At 37.9% G+C, this 15,909-nt stretch overlaps 1 protein-coding gene across 1 annotated transcript in view; it reads left to right on the top strand.

Moving 5' to 3' along the window:
• PKHD1 (PKHD1 ciliary IPT domain containing fibrocystin/polyductin) overlaps window positions 1–15,909 on the top strand; it is a 774,619-nt gene that overhangs the window by 350,295 nt on the left and 408,415 nt on the right. The window contains exons 46-47 of the mRNA XM_007936280.1: window positions 6,295–6,430; window positions 10,563–10,809. Of these exons, the coding sequence (XP_007934471.1) occupies window positions 6,295–6,430; window positions 10,563–10,809 (383 nt within the window). The remainder of the gene's footprint in view (window positions 1–6,294; window positions 6,431–10,562; window positions 10,810–15,909) is intronic.

A 15,909-nucleotide genomic window follows, 5' to 3' on the forward strand; every position in this document is an offset into this window, starting at 1 on the left:
ACTCCTCGGAAGGAAGGTTGCGCAATCCTACTTCCGTAGTGATACTGCCTCGGAAACCCAAGGAGGGGTCGCTATGAGTCGGGGCCGACTCGACGGCATATAACAACAACAACAACATACATATTAAGAGTAGTAAAATCATTTTCTTATTAAGTCCACATTTGCCTGTGCTTAATTCCAAACCTGTCTTTTTGAAATGTCTTTTGAACCATCCTTTCCAGGAGGGAAATACTTGCCAATTTTCCATTTTCTCTAAAAGGATTACTTCCTTGAGAGAGATGTTTCTTCTATTTAGACTGCATAGTTTTTAAGAGAGGAGGAGACCCAGATTTTGAATCTGTGTCGCTGGTAGATCAAAGGCCCTAAAAACAACCTTACAGTACCAAAAAAAAAGCCCAAACTCACTGCCATTGGGTCAGATCCGACTCATAGCGACCCCTTCCTTGGGTTTCTGAGGCAGTGTCTTTATGGAAGTAGATTGCCCAATCTTCCTTCCGAGGAGCAGCTCGTGGGTTTTGAACCACGAGCCTTCTGGTTAGCAGTCAAATGTCTTAGGCACTATGCCACCAGAGCTCCAGTAGATGCTAAAAACAAAATCCTATTAAGCTGAGTACCTAAAGTGTCTCGTTAAATTAATCCCACAACATCTTAATTGCTATTAAGTAGACATCATAATTAATAAGAGAGTGACATAAATTAAGATATAAATTATGACCAAAGAGTGCTTAGTACGAGATAATCAAAAATAATCACACCCGTAGGGTGTGACTCAGCAGGAATGCAGTGCAGCTAAGGGTCTGTCAATCTCTTAACAGTAAGTACAGGATGAGGGGTCTTGATGGAAAACATTAAGCAATCTTCTGAATTTTGTTCTAGGAGAAATATGGATGCTGCTTACTCATACATTATCTCAAAACCATCCAATTTTAGAGCTAAATGTTATTTAAGAGATGATCTAATTCTAACTTCAGCATTTATCCAGTTGGCATTGATTAGATTCAGACTTATGGACACCCCATATGTGCAGAGTAGAACTGCTTCCTGGAATTTTCAAGGTTGTGACTTTTTGGAACCAGATCACCAGGCCTGTCTTCCAAGGTGCTTCTGGGGGATTTGAACAGCTAGCCTTTTGATGAGTAGCCAAGGGTGTAAGAATTTGTTTCACCCAGGGACACCTAACTTGAATTTACAGGTAAAGAAATGAAGGCTTTGGGAAGTCAAATGACTAGTTTAAGGTTCATGCCTATTATTTTGAAGTTAGGACTATCTTGATATTCTCCTGCTCTTGATCTGATACTCTTTCCATTATGCATAGAAAATGGCTTTGGCCATGAGCATTTAGGGAAAGGAAGATTCTTGGGTTAATTAAATTTAAGATATGCTATTTATCATATCTTTCCCACCATTTGAAATTCACATTACATATTAATACCTTAAAGGCTCTGATCAATCCTGGAGTTCAAACAAACAAAATATATATTTAAACACATATATATTATGTATTTATGTCAGCTGTACAAAAGAAAAAAGAAAGAAAAAAACATCTGATTTGTAGATATAACCATTTGAATTCTGTGATTTAGAAACTCTGGTTTTACCTGCTGTCTTTTGCATGCCTGGTATTTCTTTAGGAATTCAGATTTTTAGAGAATTTGGCAATCCGTACTTAAACCATCTGCTGACATATAATTGGTGGCCCACAATTGTCAGTGAGTCATATCTTAAAGACTACTTTCTTTCTTTTTTAAAAAATATATTTTATTGAAATATAATTTACGTATGTGAAATACACAAAACTAAAGTGACATGGGTCAATGCATTTTTTTTTTTTTTTTTTTTTTGCAGGGTTCCCTCCCCTCCCTTCCCACCCCGGTAACCAACAAAGAAACCTTTCCTTGACTTTTTACAATAATGAATTAATACTTTATTTGTCCTTCTGTGATTGACTTATTTCACTCAGCATAATATCCTCCAAGTTCATCCTTGTTATGCGGTGTTTTGCAGATTCTACATTACTCTTTAGTGTTGCAGAGTATTCCATTGTGTGTATGTAAATTTGATTATCCATTCTTCTGTTGATGGGCACCTAGGTTGTTTCCATCTGCAAAAAACGGCAAGGAGACCACATCTTCCGACCTCCTCTAACCCCATGAGAGGAAGACAGGATTACCAGCAGTAACCCAAGGCCTATCACTGCAAGGCCAGACATGCTGCCTCCCTCCAGCACTTTCACCAACCATTCCTCCCAAAGCACCCACCACCTCTCTCCTGGGTTCGATAATTCGCTGCAGTGGCCACACAGAGCTCACAGATGATGGGGTTTATTAGGGAAGCACCACAGGCTACAATTCAAGTTCAGGGAAAATGCTCAGTCTCTCTGCCAGCCCACCGTCCCTCAGCCAATAGTCTCTCACAGTCTCTTTCCCAGCAGTGCTGGTCCCTTGGTGTCTCACTCAGCAATGTGTGTCTCTTGTGTCTCTTTCCCAGTAGCACGTGTCTCTTTCAGGGGTGCATGTCTCTTTCAGGGGCACGTGTCTCTTTCAGCATCACGTTTTCCTCAACCAGCAGTCAGAGAGAGCGTTCTGCCTCTAGGAGGCTCCTTTTGAGCCTGGCAGGGTGGTCAAACTAGCCAGTCATAGCATCAGAACTCTAAACACGTGAGAGAGAGTGGGCACCTCCCAGAACATTGTTTTGTGCCACGCCCAACAGAAATACTCCAGGTGGACAACTTCAGCAATCAGGAGCTCCTCAGTTGCTCATAAAAAATCCCACCTTGGAGTTTACAAAGACTTATGGGTAGAAAAGCCACACTAAGTAATTTACTACACTGCACCATCTTTTTGCTGTTGTAAATAGTGCTGTGATGAACATGGGTGTGCATATATCTGTTCTTGTCCTGGCTCTCAATTCTTTAGGATATATACCCAGTAATGCAATTGCTGGATCAAATGTTGTTTCTAATTCCAACTTTTTAAGGATTCACCATACTGTTTTCCATAGTGGTTGTATCATTTGACAGTCCCACCACATCCTTGCCAGCATTCGTTATTTTCTGTCTTGTTGAATTTTGCCATTAGTGCTGGGGTGAGATAGTATCTTATTGTTGTTTTGATTTGCATCTCTCTGATGGCTAATGATTGTGAGCATTTCTTCATGTATTTGCTGGTCACCTGAATATCCTCCTTGGTGAACCTGTAAAGGTTAAAGCCCAGGAAACCCTTTGAGACAGTTATACTCTGCCCTATAGGGTCACTATGAGTAGGCATTGACCTCATGGCAAACAACAGCAACAACAAACAAACAAACAACAACATTTTATGATTGCATTACTTTGTTTTGTTTTGCTTTTAACTAATAGTGCTGTTAATGACATTTGATTGCTTCCAGTTTTGGCTATGAGAAATAATGATGGAATGAACATTCTTGGTGTTCACGTACTTCTGTTGAGTATATGCTAAATTGATGGGTCACAAGGTATCTCTTCAGCTTTAGTGGATAATGCCAAATAATTGAAGTGATTACACTTGTACCAGCAGTGTATGAGAAGTGTTACACAGCCATATCCTGGAATCTCTCTTAACTATCATCTTGTAGATTTCCTTCACCTCTATCTGCTGTTGGACTCTTTTCCTGAATCCCACATCATCATCCTTCATGGTTTAATTTTTCCTTTTGTTAGAACTAGCCTTTAGTAACTTTCTGAAAAAAGAAGGGTCCATGCAAGGTAAAAGTTTTGAGCAATGTATAGAGACCACTTTGTTGATAGGTTGATGGATATAGAATTCTAGTTTCTAATTCATTTTTCCTTGACATTTTGAAGGCAATTCTCTCTTTTCTAGTTTCTAATTTTGTGGCTGAATAGTTTTATAATGTTTTAATTCCTAGTCTTATATATGTAACCTTTTATTTTTCTTCTTTGGAAGATTTTAAAATCTTGTCTTTGTCCCCGGTGTTTCCATATGATATAGCTTGGTGTGGCTTTTCATTCTAACAACTGTTAGGCATTGGACAGTCCTTTTCAGAATAGAAAATCATGTCTTTCTCTTCTGGGATGTTTTCTTCAATTATTTCTTTGATAATTTCCTCCTTTATATTTTTCTTTTTCTGAAACTATTGTTATTTGAATTTTGGACCTCTTGGATTACTTTCCAAGGAGCTCTGGTGGTGTGGTGGATAAAATACTTGGTTGCTAACAGGAAGATCAGTGGTTCAAACCCACCTGCTGCTATATGGAAGGAAGATGGGGCAATCTACTTCCATAAAGATTTATAGCCTTGGAAACCCAATGAGTCGCTGTGAGTCAGAATTGACTTGATGGAAGTGAGGTGTTTTTTTTTGTTGTTGTTTGTTTTGTTTTTGGCATAGATTGCTTTTCTAATCTAAAATTTTCTCTAATTATCCATTTATTTTTATTTTTGTTCTACTTTCTAAGTTATTTCCTCAATTTTTATATTGCATTTCTTAGTTCTGCTCTCTATTTTTGAGTCCTACACATGCTATCTTCTTTTTTGAAAATTATGTTTTAGGCAATTATCTTTCTATTTCATAGATAAGATATACTTACTTATTTCTTTGAGATTATTAATGATAGTATTTATGTTTTCTTTTCATTTCTTTACCGACCTTATCTCCTTAGGTTTCTTTTTTTCTCATGTGTGTGGCTGTCTTTAATATTAGAGGTTTTTTGTCAAATTTCTGGTGGTCCTCGATGTGCAATTATTTTTAAGAGTAGAATAGTAGGGTGTTAATGATCTGATTAGACAGTGCTTATTAAAGAGTTTTTGTAGAAAATTCTGGAATCAGTTTTTGTTTCTTTCTTTTTAGACTTTTTGTTAATTTTTTTTTAATTTAATTTTTAACATAAAGTAAAACTGACAATTTGATACATGGTTCTGTCAATTTTAACTACCACCACAATCAATACAGAGCATTCCCATCACCTCAAAAAACTCCCTTGTGCTACACCTTTCTAGTTACATTCTTTTCTCACCTGTAACCCCTGGCAATCACTAATCTATTCTCTGTTGCTATTGTTTTATCTTTTTAATAGTTACATAAATGGAACCATATTGTATATAAACTTTTGATACTGGCTTCTTTCACTCCCAAATGACTTTGGGATTCATCCAAGTTGTATCAGCAGTTTATTCCTTTTTATTACTGAGTAGTATCCTGCTATGTGGTTGTACAAACAGGTTGTTTATCCATTCATCCATTGAAGCACATTTGGGTTATATCCAGATTGAGTGATTATGAATAGACCTGTTATCAACATTTAGAACAGGTTTTTGCATGAATGTAAGTTTTCATTTCTCTAGGATAAATATCTAGGAGTTGAATATCTGGGAGTTGAATGTGATGTAGTGTCTAAAGCATTTGACTGCTAACCAGCAGGCTGGCGGTTCAAACCCACCAGCTTCTCCTGAGAAGGAAGATTGGGCAATCTACTTCCATAGTGATACTGCCTCAGAAACCCAGGGAGGGGTTACTATGAGTCAGATCCAACTTGACAGTAGTGGGTTTTTTTTATGGTAGGAGTATATTTACTTTCATAAGAAACTACCAAACAGTTTTCTAGAGTGGTTGTACCATTTTGGATTCTCACCAATAATGTATGGAAGTTTCAGTTGCTTCTCATCCTCATCAGCACTTGCTATTGTCAGTTTTTAATTTTAACCATTCTAATAAGTGTATAAGGAACCCTGGTGGTGCAGTGGCTAAGCACTCAGCAGCTAATAGAAAGGTCAGTAGTGAGAACTCACCAGTTGTTCTGTGGGAGAAAGATGTGGTAGTCTGCTTCCTTAAAGATTTATAGCCTTTGAAACCCTGTAGGGAAGTTATATTCTGCCCTATAGGGTCACTATGATTTGGAATCTATGGGATGCGTGCAACAAGTTTTGTCGTTGCATTAATAGATGTGTACTATATCCCATAGTGGTCTTAATTTGCATTTCCTTAATGGTTAGTGATGTTAAACCTTGTTTTTTTTTCTCCATGTGCTTATTTGCCATCTCTATGTTCTCTTTGATGAAGTGTCTTTTCATGTTCTTTTTCTGATGTTTAAATTGAGTTAACTGTTTCTGTTGAGTTTTAAGTGCTATTTTTATATTATGGATATAAGCCCTTTGTCATATGTGATTTGCAAATATTTTCTCCAGTCTTTGCCTTGCCTTTTTGTTCCTTTAATTGTTTCTATTCATTCATTATTATACATTGTATTTCATGTGCCATTTCTCTTATTTTGCTTTTCTTTCTCCTTCCTTCACTCCCTCTCCCCTTCTCTATAATTCACAGAGAAGCCTGTGTATGTCAGCGGGGATAAAAACTCCCAAAAGATACGAGCTGATGGTATCAAACACAACCTTCATTAATTTTGATCTCACCAACTGTGTGGCCTTCAGGACCTGTTCAGGCTGTTGCCGAGGACAAGGTAAGTTGTTTAAATAGACAGAACAGACTCTAAATAAGGCCAATACTTGAGTGAATATGATAAATAATGACAAAGCCTTTGTGATCCATGATTTCTTTGAGTTACAAGATTTTGTGTTAGTAGAAGCTATTACTTAAATTTCCAAAAAGAGTTTTAGAGGTAGCCAGGTACTCCTTTGTGGTTCCTGCAGCTCCTCATCCTCTTCCTACTTTGGCACCTGCCACACTTTGTCATTGTGGTGCTGTATTTCTGCTGGACTCCAAGCTTCAGGAAGGCAGAAATCATGTCTCTTTAGCTCAAGGTCACATCATTAGTACCTAGCAGAAAGCCTGAGTGTAGTCAGAAGGTAGTTGATTAAAGAAATGAATAGAATTGGATAGATGGACACATGAATATAACCTAACACACATGCAACCTTTCCTGAAAAACCCAGAGTTCAGGTACTTAAAGTTTCAACAGCCCAAGGATATGCACAAAGAGAACTAACTCTCTGGATTCCTGCTCACTTGTTAGCTGCATCTCAGAGGAGGTGAGAAATACCTTAGAGGACTCATGGTGCAAGGTGAAAGGATGTAAAGAGCAATCTAGTTGATTCGATCATTGTAAACAGCCAAACCAAGTAATTCAAGTAAATATGCTCTTGTGGTTTGAATCACCAATTTAGATAATTTTTTTTTAATTAAATGATTAATGAGCAAGTCTCTACTTTTGTGTTGTTGTTGTTGTTGTTGTTATGTAGGCAGAGCCAAATATTGTTTTTATTTGAGTGGTATCTGGGTTTAAGATTGTGGACATAAAAATAGGAATAAAAAATGCCTTATGGCAAGTATTTCAGACCACAATTCCTTAGTTCTTTAATAGTCTCCCTGTATTATGTCATTATTAAGAGACTGAAAAAGATCACACTACTTATAAACACTAATCCCTTCTTACTGGATAGCCTTGGTTAAACCATCTCTTTCATAAGTTTAAAAGTTGTCTATCCCAGGCTCTGTTTAAGGAACTGTGGATAGAGAGATGGGAAACAAACAAACAAACAAACAAAAAACAAGGCTTCAGACTGATTCAGCCTGGTTCAGTGATGCCTGATGAAGTAACAAGAGAATAGACCCAAATTTTTAACATGTTGGTGAACCAGAATACTGAATGAAACAGGAAAAATTGCTGGTTGAAATCTTGCTAGAAACTTAATGTCCCTCTTAGCAAACAAGGTCAGCTTGCATGTTGCATAGAAACCAAATTTCTTGACCAGCTGAGTTGAAAACAACAGTGGCTGGCTCAGAGAAGTTGGCCAACTACACTGCTTTGAATGTGTTTCATTCTCCATAGTCCTGGCAATAATCCAGTGTCATGCATCAGGCTCCTGGAAGCCTCATTATGCCTCTGCCAAGTCCCCTATTCTAGAGCTTCCACCTGTAATTTTTCCCATTCTGGTTAGCAATTCAGATCATCCACATTTTAGAAGTTCAAGTCTGTTTTCACTTCGCTTCATCAGTCATGACTGAACTGGTTCAAGCTGATTTGAAGTGCTGCAAAAAACACATAGTTTGTGTTATCTGGCAGCTCTTAATCCAGGTACAAAAAGAAATGTCTAAACTTGTCATTGTAATACAGTGTAATGAGTACAGGATTAGTTGACAAAACAAGGTTGGTGAAAGGACTGGGGAAGTGGGTCAGGTAAGATTTTATAGAGGTGACCCTCCATCAGAATTTTGAAAAGTGAATAGAAGTTTGCCAGGAGGAGGAAGCAGGGAAATATTTCTAGGTATTAGTAAGAGAATATGCACACACACACACACACACAAATATATAGAGAGAACTTCAAATTGTTCTTGGGGAGTTGCAGAGAAGTCCAATATGACAGAAGTGTAGAACTGTGAGTGACTGTGGTATTAGGTGACATACAGAAGTTGCAAGAAGAAGAATCATGGAATTTTGGATGCTGGCTTAATTGATTGCATGAATTCTGTTGGGTTATAGAACAAAGACATTAGAGCCTCAATTTATTTGCATCTTTTGCTTTTAAATTAATAGACTTTATTTTTACAGTAATTTTAGATTTACTGAAAAACTGAGCAGAAAATACAGAGAAATCCCAAATACTGCCTCTCCCTCTGCCCACAGTCTCCTTTATTATTAACATCTTGTTTTGGTGTGGTACATTTGTTACAATTTATGAACCAGTATTTATACATTATTATTAACTCCAGTCCTTAGAAGCCCTGGTGGTGTAGTGATTAAAACAATAAGCTGCTAACCAAAAGGTTGACAGTGTGAAGCCATCAGCTAATCTGCAGGAGAAAGATGTGGCAGTGAGCCGCCATGAAGATTGACAGTCTTGGAAACCCTATACAGCAGTTCTGCCCTGTCCTATAGGATCTCTACATGCTGGGATCAACTTAATGGCAGTAGATTTCTTTTCTTCCTTTTTTTTAAGTCCACAGTTTACATTAGGGTTCACTCTGAGTTGCACAGTTCTTTGGGTGTTGACACATGTACAGTGTCATATATCCACTATTATAGTATCATACAGAATAGTTTAACTTACCTAAAAAATATCCTGTGTTGATTTCTATTCATTTCTCCCTGCCCCTCTTCTGCCCATGGAAACCACAGTAGATTTCTGTCTATTGCCTGTATAGTTTTGCCTTTTCTAGAATGTCATATATTTGAAATTATGTAATATGTATGCCTTTATTCTTTTTTTATTTTCATTAAAAAATACTTTGTAATATATTTAATATAGCACTTTGCTACTATATGTATGTCCTGTTGTTGTTGTTGTTATTTGCCATCGAGTCGGCCCCGACTCATAGTGACCCCTCCTTTGGTTTCCGAGGCAGTATCACTACGGAAGTAGCAATGCCCAACCTTCCTTCTGAGGAGTGGCTGGTGGGTTTGAACCGCCAGCCTTCTGGTTAGCAGTCAAGTGCCTTAGGCACTATGCTACCAGAGCTCCTATGTATGTCCTAGGAGATGTGTACTGTTATTTTTCTTTTAATAATAGGGGTGTATGAATCATAAGATCTCTGCTGTAGTTCTTCCTAGGCAAATGAACTAGTAGTCTCCATGAATCACTTGGTGGTAGTATGAGGGAAAGACTGCCAAGAAATATAGCCCTAGCACTAACACCTAAAAAGAACATTACCATTGTTAGTTGTCCATATGATTGATTGTCATTTTTGAGGGTATATGTATAAAGAATAAACCTCATGATAAGAGGTTTGTTGGTGGAATTAAGACATACCCTAGACATATCAGCACCTTTGTGGTTGCTGAGTGTATTGAGTCTGTTCTTACTCATTGCCACCCTATGTGATGGAGTAGAACTGCTCCACATTTTTTTTTTTTTTTTTTTGGTATAATCTTTACAGAAACAGATTACAAGGTCTTTTTCCTGAAGAGCCACTAAGTGGTTTTGAATGGGAGTACTTAACTGTTGTGCCACCAGGGCTCTTTATAGCACCTTTAACCAAAAACTAAACCCACTGCCATTGAGTTGATTGTGACTTATAGCGACCCCTGTTATGTTTCCAAGGCTGTGAATCCTTAGGGAAGTAGATTGCCTCATCTTCCTACCATGGAGCAGGTGGGTTTGAACTGCTGACCTTAGTGTTTAGTAATTGGTAAATTACTGTTCTGGTCTCTATTTCCCATTAGCTCAGAGTTTCTCACCCTCACTACTTTTGATATTTAGGTCCAGATCATTTGTTGTTGTTGTTGTAGGGCTGTCTTGTACATTATAGAATGTTTAGCAACATTCCTGGCCTCTACTCACTAAATGCCCATAGCATGCCCCTCTCCCTCCACTTCCAGTTGTGAGGCCGTATTTGTTTCTAAATAGTTTCAACTGTTTCCTGGGGGGCAAGCCCCCTCCCACTCCCCATTTGAGGATCACTGCCCCAGGCTACAGACAGCATAAAGCAGGTACAATGCTGGTCTTGTATACCTGTGTATCTCTAGCACCTACCACAGACCATGCATATAGTAAACACTCACAAGATTTTTTTCTTGAATAAATAAGTACATTTCTTTACTTCTATATAAATATGCAATTTCAAGTGTTGAGAGCACTCCAGTGGACGTGGTTGCCATTTGTGACTGAATAGTCTTTCTGTCTTCCAATTTATAGGTGGATTTTCTGTGAAGACCAAACAGTTAAAATTTGAAAATTCTCCAAACTTGGTAGCATTTCCATTTCCTCATGCAGCAATTTTGGAAGACTTGGATGGGTCTCTGTCTGGGAAAAATAGAAGTCATGTTCTTGCTGCTATGGAAACTCTCCCAGCTTCTTGTTTGGTCAATACAAGCTTTAGTCAGATGGTCCAAGGCAGTGTCTGCAGGGAAGATGTGCTCTTTCATCGTATGTCTATTGGCTTGTAAGTCAGATTAACTATAATTTTTAACTCGTCATTAAGCATGCACATATTGTTCTGTCTGTTGACGTTTGTAGAAGGGAAATTATTTTTTCAATTCTATATTTGAACTGTTTAGTTGCACAAAAGTGATAAGGAAATAATTTGACAACTGTCAAATCATGAATTTATGGTAGTTTTAGGCTGAGTCAAATAGTAGCTAACTTTCATATCATTGGTCCAGTCTCAGAGCCATGACCTCTCATTGACATTTTGAACCAATTTTCCTCTTCAGAAGACTTGCAGCCAACAGAGAATTTGAAATATATTTAAATTAAAAGTATTACTAAAAACTTCCTATAATGTCCATTCTCATGTATATATATACATGTAGGCTTCCGAAGCTCTTTGTAAGTATTCAACATGCAATTTTGAACAAAGCAATTGCTGATGCCTCCTATTACCAGCAAAGGTGCTTCACTCAAGTTCACTTTCCTTGTTAATTTCATGAACTATTGGACTCCTGCAATACGTTTCCTGTTAATATTGAGCAAGGAGTCCTTGGTTATACTACCATTAAGTCAGCAGTTGGGCTGTTTATAATGCATAATAGGATTGCTTCTGCCCTCTTTAATTTCCAGGTAATGATTGCTGAGTGTCTAGGGTTCTGTCTTTTACCTATTTCAAATTCATTGTGTATATTTAGCCACCCTTATTTTCTCTTTTGTTTTAAGTATACTGACTTCATGAATATTAAGTCAAGTAATTCCACCAGGCCACATTGGCATCTAATTTGAACAGGTGAACTCCTGAGAGTGAGAGTTGATGTGGCTTAGCTTGAACTAACTGCAACCTTGAATGCATACGGAATCAGAATCTTGACATTTTGAGTTGGAAGCCTTCGCATTATGCTGCTAGCTTTGAAGAGTCTGAAAATTTTCCATTTTTGCTTTCCAGACTGTTTATTATTCTATCTAATATTAATGGGCCCAATTCTAGTGAGTAGAATAACAATGTGCAGGGATATGTTTTTATTTCTAGTAATTTTAATTGTGGAGAACATGACTTTTTCTTTATTCTCAGGGTTGCAGCCTGATTTTTATTGGTATTCTAGTAATTTTTACCAATAATGTTTTCTATGAGTGTTTTGAGATTTATAAAAGTTTGTGATTTATGTCTTATATACTTCTTACAAATGAGCATAATAAAATAGACTCATGTAGTTCAAAGGCACATAATAGGTTTGTATGATATTTATTTCTATGTGTTCTTCTTAATACTCCTTTTTTATTCATTACTTTGTGATCTACTACTAGGCTGTCTCTTGGGAGGTACTTGATGATGTAATGTTGAAAGGTTCTGCAGAGGCAAGCCTGTCTGAATATCTGTTCTTGGAGACCTTCAGAACAGGATACCTTGGCAGCTGCTGAGTGATCCCAGCACTCAGAGACTGACAACTTCAATGAGACAATAATCCTGATGCATATTCTAAGTAGATTTAAAAGATGCCCTAGTAGAGTGACCAAAAGTTGTTGGTTTGAACCTACCCAGAGGTGCCTTGGAAGAAGGGCCTGAAAGGTCACCGCCATGAAAACCCTATGGAGTCATGGGATCACCATGAGTCAGAATCAACTTGATAGCAGCTGGCTTGGCTTCTGGTTTTAATAGAATGACCAACTTCCCAGTTTTAAAATTAAAATCTCATTTCCTGGAAATGCCCCCCTCAGGAAATCCAGGACAATTGGTCACCCTTCTCCCTAGGATTCTCTTTAAAATCTTCAGGTCAACCTACAGGTCTGTGGACCAGTGTCCAAGTGCCCACATGAGTCCTTAGCATGCTTCCAATGGTAAGTCTCTTGACTTTAGTGTTGTCACTTCTAGGAGAAGGCAATTGGATTAGTGATCCCAAAGACCTTGTTGTTCAAAGTTTGGTCCATGGATCAGCAGCAACATCTTGGGGCTTGTTAAAAATGCAGAATCTCAGGCTCCACCCCAGACCTACTGAATCAGAATGCCCAGGTGATTGATGTTAAAGTTTGAGATACACTGCTCTAAGTTTCTTCTAACTATCTTTCTAGGTTCTATCTCTAGCTATTTGTGCTCAGTGACTTGATCTTTGTCCTAAAGCATTATAACCTCATTAGGAACATGTCAGAGCTAATGAGCAATTTGAATTCAGTGTAGATACAAACTTTGCTGCATTTCATGGAAAAAGGATTCATTTGTTGTGCTATTTGCCCTTGGGCAAGCACCCTAAGAATTGGTTTACAAAGCTCTCACAGTCAGTGATCTTTTGGGCTTACATGTTAATGGAGATCTGATATGGCACAAGCACCCTACTGTCTTCACTGTTAAAGATTACCCCCTCCTTCAACCAGAGGTCCCAAAGGGGGCAGGAGAGTGAGGTCTTCTCCCTTGGTAAGCTCCTCTCTGGTCCTTTTACTGTAAGTTCTGTGTTTGACATTGGCAACTTTCTGTTATTGTCCCTCACTATCTTATTTAAGCATGACAGACACCTACATTTGTGGCACTTCCCATTTTATGGGTTTCTGTGAGGCCTTTGGTGGTTCCATGGTAGAATTCTTGCCTTCCATGTGGGGACCCTTCAGGTTCTATTCCTGACCACTGCACCTCCTGTTGCTCTTGTGCTTAACAGATTTTGGAGGAGCTTCTAGACTGAGATGGACTAGTGAGGAAAGCTTGGTGATCTACTTCTGAAACTTAGCCAATGAAAACCATAGGGATGACAATGGTCTCATCCCATTGTACCTGGTTGCCATGAATCAGGAGGCAACTCAATGGCAGCTAACAACAATGATGACTCAGTCCTAGCAACTGGAACAGTTGACAGAAGCACATACACATTTGAAGTTGGTCATGACATTTAATACTGGGTGAAGAAAAAAATGCTGCCTTCTAAAAGGCAGAGTCTATTTTTTATTAAAATGACAACACGCTTGATCTGTATGAGTACTGTTTATGTTGTTCCCTCTCACATCAGTGTTAAAAATGTGCTGGAAGTATTCTGGATTGTGTTCCTACTCCCACTTTTTTTCCTGCCAACTTCTTCCTTTCTGATAAGGCAGGAGTGATGGTAGCCCTACCAATGTAAGTCAAGACCTCAGCTCAGCTACCATTTTTCTTCAAGGCTCCTATAGTGATGATTCTTTGTTGTCTTGCATGGCTCTTTGTTTTATCAATCCCAACATTTAAGTAAATGCTTTTTTTCGTATAGAGATGATCACATGAAACAAGAATCATATTACCATGAGATTTTTATGGATTTCTTCTAAGTCTCCTTTGTAAGTTCTTCTCCTGTTAATTAAATGCTGGTGTTCCTTAAGGTTCCACAGGGAGCTTTCCTTTCTTCTCAAGCCACATACTCTTCCTGGGTAATTTACAAATAAATAAATATAAATAAATAAATAAATAATTTACCGTCATAGAGTTGATTCTGACTCATAGTGACCACCTCTGGGTTTCTGAAGCAGTAAATCTTTACAGAAGTAGATTGCCAGTCTTCCTTCCAAGGGGTGGCTGTATATTTGAACCACCAACCTTCTGATTAGCAGTCAAATGCCTTAGGCACTACACCACCAGAGCTCCTTTCCTGGGTGACAGTTTTATTTATTCATTTTCCCACAACCTCACTTAAAATTCACAGATGATTCCAGGCCTTTCTCTTCCAGTCTAGAATACAGAGCCATATATCCAATTATCCTTAGGATTGACACTGTACAGTGCAGTTGCTACTACCCACATATGACCACTGAGCACTTGAACTATATCTAGTCCAAACTGCAAAGTACTCTAAGTATAAATTATGCATGTATTTCAAGACTTACTATAAAGAAAAGAACGTAAAAATAACTCAATTTTTGTATATTGACTACACTGAGATAGTGACATTTTAGATATACTAGGTTTAATTTTACCTGTTTGTTTTTATTATTTTAATGTGGATACTATAAAATTTAAAATTAGGTATGTGGCTTACATTTGTGCCTGTATTGTATTTCTGTTGAATAGCAATGCTCTCAATATTTCCTCTAGTGTGTTTAACAGGAATCTGAAACTCAACTTATCAAAATGGAATTTCTGGTCTCTCTTCACAAACATGTTTCTCTCTGGGTGTTCAGAATTTCACTGAGGCACATCTGCCAGTTTTCCAAACCAGCATTATGCGGTTATTCTTGATTCATCTCCTTACCTTATTTCCTATGTAAATCATCTACTAAGTCTTCTAAAAACAATTCCCTCTTGAGTCTATGTCTTTTCATCTCAACTGCCCCCTATCTAGTTTAGGTTGCCATTACCTCTCACCTGGATGACCACCACAGCTGCTAGTTTGCCCCCTAGCAATTAGAACTTTATAAATGTAGGATGTGGTCATGCCAGCCATTCATTCCCTGGCTCGAAATGCTCACCAGTGCCTCCTGGAAGAAAGTCGACATCCTTAATATCTCATAGGCCCTTCTTGACCTGGTCTCTGCTTATAGTTCCAGTATCATCTCTTAGCACTCTGCCTGTCACTTCCCTGCCTGGACTGTGTGTCTCAGACGCACTCAATAACTTCATGCTTTTCAGTTCATAAGGTTCAACTTCCATGAACTTTGCACAGAGGTTATTTTCTCTGTCAAGCTTCCCTGATCTTCTTTACAGGTTTTGGTGTCCCTGCTGTGTGCTAGTTCTTTATTACTTCCTCTAACTAATACTCATAGCTCCTACATAGCTTTATAAGTTTTCCATCTTTCATTGTATATGGTAAGCAGGATGATGATAGGATTCTTTTTTAAAAAATATTATGGTGCCCAATACCATGGTGAACATATGGTCAGTTAATAAAATTAGTGTTGAATAAATGAACATAAAACAATTATGGGCTCTGTCAAATCTTCTTATAATGTTGTTATTGTCTACGTTATGACATGTTCATGAGGAGTACAGGACATTTAACTTTTCTTCGGAAGATCCAGAATTAAATAGTTTCTAAAATTCCAAGGAACATCTAATACTTAAAAATGTCCTTTAAAATATTTGGTAATAACATATCTGACAAGGGACTTATCTCTAGAATTTATAGAACACTCCAACACCTCAATAACAAAAAGACAAACAATCCAA

The sequence above is a fragment of the Orycteropus afer genome, unplaced genomic scaffold (genome assembly GCF_000298275.1).
Source record: "Orycteropus afer afer isolate SDZICR_OR568_19922 unplaced genomic scaffold, OryAfe1.0 scaffold00034, whole genome shotgun sequence".
In the NCBI taxonomy this organism is placed as follows: Eukaryota; Metazoa; Chordata; class Mammalia; order Tubulidentata; family Orycteropodidae; genus Orycteropus; species Orycteropus afer.